The 4,173-nt window shown below is 41.3% G+C and overlaps 1 protein-coding gene across 1 annotated transcript in view; it reads left to right on the forward strand.

Moving 5' to 3' along the window:
* The window catches only part of Snx6 (sorting nexin 6), a 43,873-nt gene that overhangs the window by 19,507 nt on the left and 20,193 nt on the right, over positions 1-4,173 (forward strand). Inside the window, exons 5-6 of the mRNA XM_005343732.2 lie at positions 769-890; positions 3,125-3,248. Coding sequence (XP_005343789.1) covers positions 769-890; positions 3,125-3,248 — 246 coding nt within the window. The remainder of the gene's footprint in view (positions 1-768; positions 891-3,124; positions 3,249-4,173) is intronic.

Genomic DNA, 4,173 nt, shown 5'->3' on the forward strand with positions numbered 1-4,173 from the left:
ATCAAGTTCCCCTCCCTCATCAGCTCGAAGAGCAATCAGGGTTCCCTTACCTGTGGGAAGCCCAAGGACCACCCACCTCTATCCAGGTCTAGTAAGGTGAGCATCCAAACTCCCTAGGCTCCCCCAACCACGCAACTAACAAAGGTCTGATCTCCAAAATATATAAAGAACTCAAGAAACTAGACCGTAAACGGTATTTCTGGTTCTTAATTCATTTGTTATACTTTGGCATTATCAATTCAGTATTGTGCTTTTATTTTTTTTATTTTTTATTTTCAAGACAGGATTTCTCAGTAGTTTTTGGTGCCTGTCCTACAGCTAGCTCTTGTAGACCAGGCTGGCCTCGTGCTGGGATTAAAGGTGTGCACCACCACTGCCCGGCCAGTATTGTGTTTCTGTTGTTTGATTCAGGGTTTCACTTTGTAATCAAGGCTGTCCTCAGAAGTATTAGGTAGGGCAGGTTGGTCTCAAATTTGCAGGCATTCTACTTCAGCCTCCCGAGTACCGGAACTGCCATCTTCAGATAGTGTGGTACAGTGCTGAAAGATGTCACTTAGAGCTGTCGATGGCTCACTAGGTGTAGTCATGTCTGCCACCAAGCCCTGAAAACCTGAGTTTGATCCCTGGGTCCCACATGGTGAGAGGGAAGAACCGAGTCCTGCAGAGTCTTCTCTGACCATTGCACATGCTTGGGCCTGTGTGTGTGTGCACACTTAAAACAATGTTAGAGAAATGGTTCCTTACAGGTAACTTTTTGGTTTATTGTAGATCCCACCAGCACCACCAAGACCTGACTTTGATGCTTCACGGGAAAAACTGCAGAAGCTTGGAGAAGGGGAAGGGTCGATGACAAAGGAAGAGTTCACCAAGATGAAGCAGGAGCTGGAAGCGTATGTGACGGTGTTTTGTTAGTCTCGTTCGCTTTGCTTTACTGCCTTCTCTGAGCTCTCTGATACCCATTCTTTTAACCAATTCACTATACTGACTGAAATATCCAGGTTAAGTCATAACAGCCTGTGTTAAAGGATCAGACAATTGTCCCCTGTCATTGTCAGAACTTTAAATTATTTAAATAGACTCTGAAGATTGAGGGATCTGAAACCTTATTAGAATATTAGGAAGGGAACATAACTTTCTTTTTTGGTTTTTTTCAGTACAGAGTCTCTGTGTAACAACTCTGACTGTCTGTCTTGGAACTTGCTGTGTAGATCAGACTGGCCTCGACTCACAGAGATCCGCCTGCCTCTGCCTCCCAAGTGCTGAATTTAAAGGCGTGTGCCACCACCGCACGACTTTCTTCCTCTTTTATTAAACTTTGGAACTTTCTACTTTTGGGAGGTATGAAAATTATTTTAATTCTTTTTTTTAAAGATTTATTTATTTATTATGTACACAGTGTTCAGCCTCCATGCTAGAAGAGAGCACAAGATCTCATTACAGATGGCTAGGAGCCACCATGTGGTTGTTGGGAATTGAACTCAGGACCTCTGGAAGAGCAGGCAGTGCTCTTAACCTCTGAGCCATCTCTCCAGCCCCCAATTATTTTAATTTTTATGATGGTCAGCATCAATCTGATATGTGATCTCAGAGTGCCACCCAGCTGCTTGCAACAAAGATACCTGTTAGGTTTCTGGACCTTTTTTGGTTTTTAATTTTACTTTTTCAAAGTAGCAAGAAAACTTTATTCATAAAGAAAGGGAAAGGAGACAGGCAGTGGTGGCTTAGGAGGCAGAGGCAAGTAAATCTCTGAGTTCAAGGTCTGGTCTACAGAGTGAGTTCTAGGACAACCAGGGCTTCACAGAGAAACTGTCTAAAAAAATAAGCAAAAACCAAAAGAGGACATAACTACAGATCAGAGATACACTTGGATACTGCTGGGAAATGCGGTGGCTCAGCAGGCAGAGCACTTGAGTCCCTAGAGCTCACACAGGGTGGAGAGAAAGGACTGACTCTTCACGTTGTCCTCCGACCCCACCCATGGTGCGTGTGTGCACACACAGTTAAAAGAGGAAAGAAGTGATGGCGGGCCATGTGAGGGAAAGAATACTCAAGGACCTCGTCAGTGTGCTGGGAGTAAATTTTCTTATGTTGTCACCTCCATTTCTCTTTGCTGGCCATTTTTCCCTTCTGTATTTTCTTTACTTTTTTGTTTTATTTTTTCAAGCATCTATTCACATGCTACTAAATGCTAAGAAGTTACTGTGAAAAGATAAATGCATAAGCTAGGTCTTTGTTAAGTGTAAAATGACACGTTAAAGTTCAGTCGGTTCGGGTACAGCAGTAGTCTCATAGACTAATGTAATTAATTCTGAGAAGACTGGGTACTGGAAATTGGCAGAGCACATTATTCTGCAGGCCCTGTTTTCAGTGGCCCTGATGGTGGTTCTTTTGTGGTCTGGTTAGGGGTTGGATAACAGAGCCGTGGGTTTGTCTCACTGACACCTCCATCCTCCGCACCCTTCTCTTTTGTCTGCACTGATGGTACCCTCACAGAGATCAAACTGCTCCCAACACTAAGCCTGCGGGTGTGCTGGTATGTAAAACTTATGCTTCATGCACGAAGTTGAAGCAAGAATATCAGGCTTTTTCCTTGTTGGTTCCCCCACACGCACACATACTGTTGTGTGCTGCTATATGGTTGCTGGGATTCATTGGTAATATATCTTAAACACATTTCTTCAATATAAATAGTTACTCTGTGGTTGGTCTTTCTCACATACTTAGGTTAAAATATGAAAATAATTATTAACACTGAAAATATGATTGAGATTTTTGTCTTAAGGCGATAATTATATAAAATTTGAGTTATTGAGGTTGTATCGAATAATTTTTCTAGAGCTAAAAAAACAAATACCCCGGTAGTGACCTAACATAAACTTGCATAATAGGAAAGTTTGTAAGACTTGATATTAACATTTAGATACAATAAATACTAAAATAAAGTAGCATGAGGCTGTTTCAGAAATGAGTTTTTCATTTTTACTAAACTGTTCAACTAAAAGCTCTGTTGATATGACTTATGTCTCTGCCTTCCTGGTTTACATTTAGAATGCTCCGGAGAATAATTGCTGGAATGATTTCTCGTTGATGCCATTGCTCACTTTTAATTTTATGTTGTTTCTAGTGAATATCTGGCGATTTTCAAGAAGACGGTCGCAATGCATGAGGTGTTCCTGTGCCGTGTGGCAGCACATCCTATTTTGAGAAAGGATTTGAATTTCCACGTCTTCTTGGAATATAATCAAGATGTGAGTGTCAGATAATGAAAGCAGTGAGGCAGTCGCTGTTGCTGTTTGTTATTATGGAGTTTGAGAGGGCAGAAGAGGTAGCACCCGCTAACATGAGCACGGCCTTGGGTCTGGCAGTCTGCACCAAGTTTCATAAGCCCAGAAAGGGCAGAGCCATCTCACCGGTCCAAAGGCTTTGATTTTTCAAGTGCCACATTTTTAGTGGTGAAGCAGAGAGCTTGAGTGGATCAGTTAAATCAAGTTATAAATTAAACTTCCATAATCCAAAAGCCCGAAATTAACTTTTGTGTGTTTCTGTGAGACCGAGGCTCAAGTATCCTAGATTGGCTTCAAACTCTGTGCAACCCTGGATGAGTGCTGTGATTATAGGCATGTGCTACTGTGCCTGGGTCTTACATGTGCAGGCGTGGAACTTAGAGATTTATTTCGCCTCCGTGAACTGAGCTACATCCCTGGGCCAAAAACGTTGTGTTTTGTTGTTGTTGTTGCTGTTTTCTTCCATTTTTTTTTTTTTTTTAGTCTGTAGTTCAGGCTAGCCTCAAACTCTCAATACTCCCTCTGCTATTTTAAGATTACAGGCATGCACCACTTATTCTTTTTAAACTTTCTCATTCTTAATACGTTTCAGGGATTGAGATGGCTCTGAGAGGAAACACACCTGACATGAGTTCTGTCCCTTAAGTCCGTATAACCTTTGCTCTTAGCTGGCGGGGCCTGGGCCAGATTGTGTGATATTCAGTTCAGGTCCTTTAAATTTTAGTTCTATCAATTGATGTAAATCCAAGTGCTTATTTTTATAGTGTAAGAAGTTTCTTTTGTGTAGTCAGGGGATGGAAAAACTAATTATGATACTCAATTTTGTGGCCTAAGTGTATTGTTTATTTTTAAGTAAAGGATATAAATATATAAAAAAGAAAGAGAAAAA

This window comes from Microtus ochrogaster, chromosome 1 (assembly GCF_000317375.1).
Source record: "Microtus ochrogaster isolate Prairie Vole_2 chromosome 1, MicOch1.0, whole genome shotgun sequence".
Classification (NCBI taxonomy): domain Eukaryota; kingdom Metazoa; phylum Chordata; class Mammalia; order Rodentia; family Cricetidae; genus Microtus; species Microtus ochrogaster.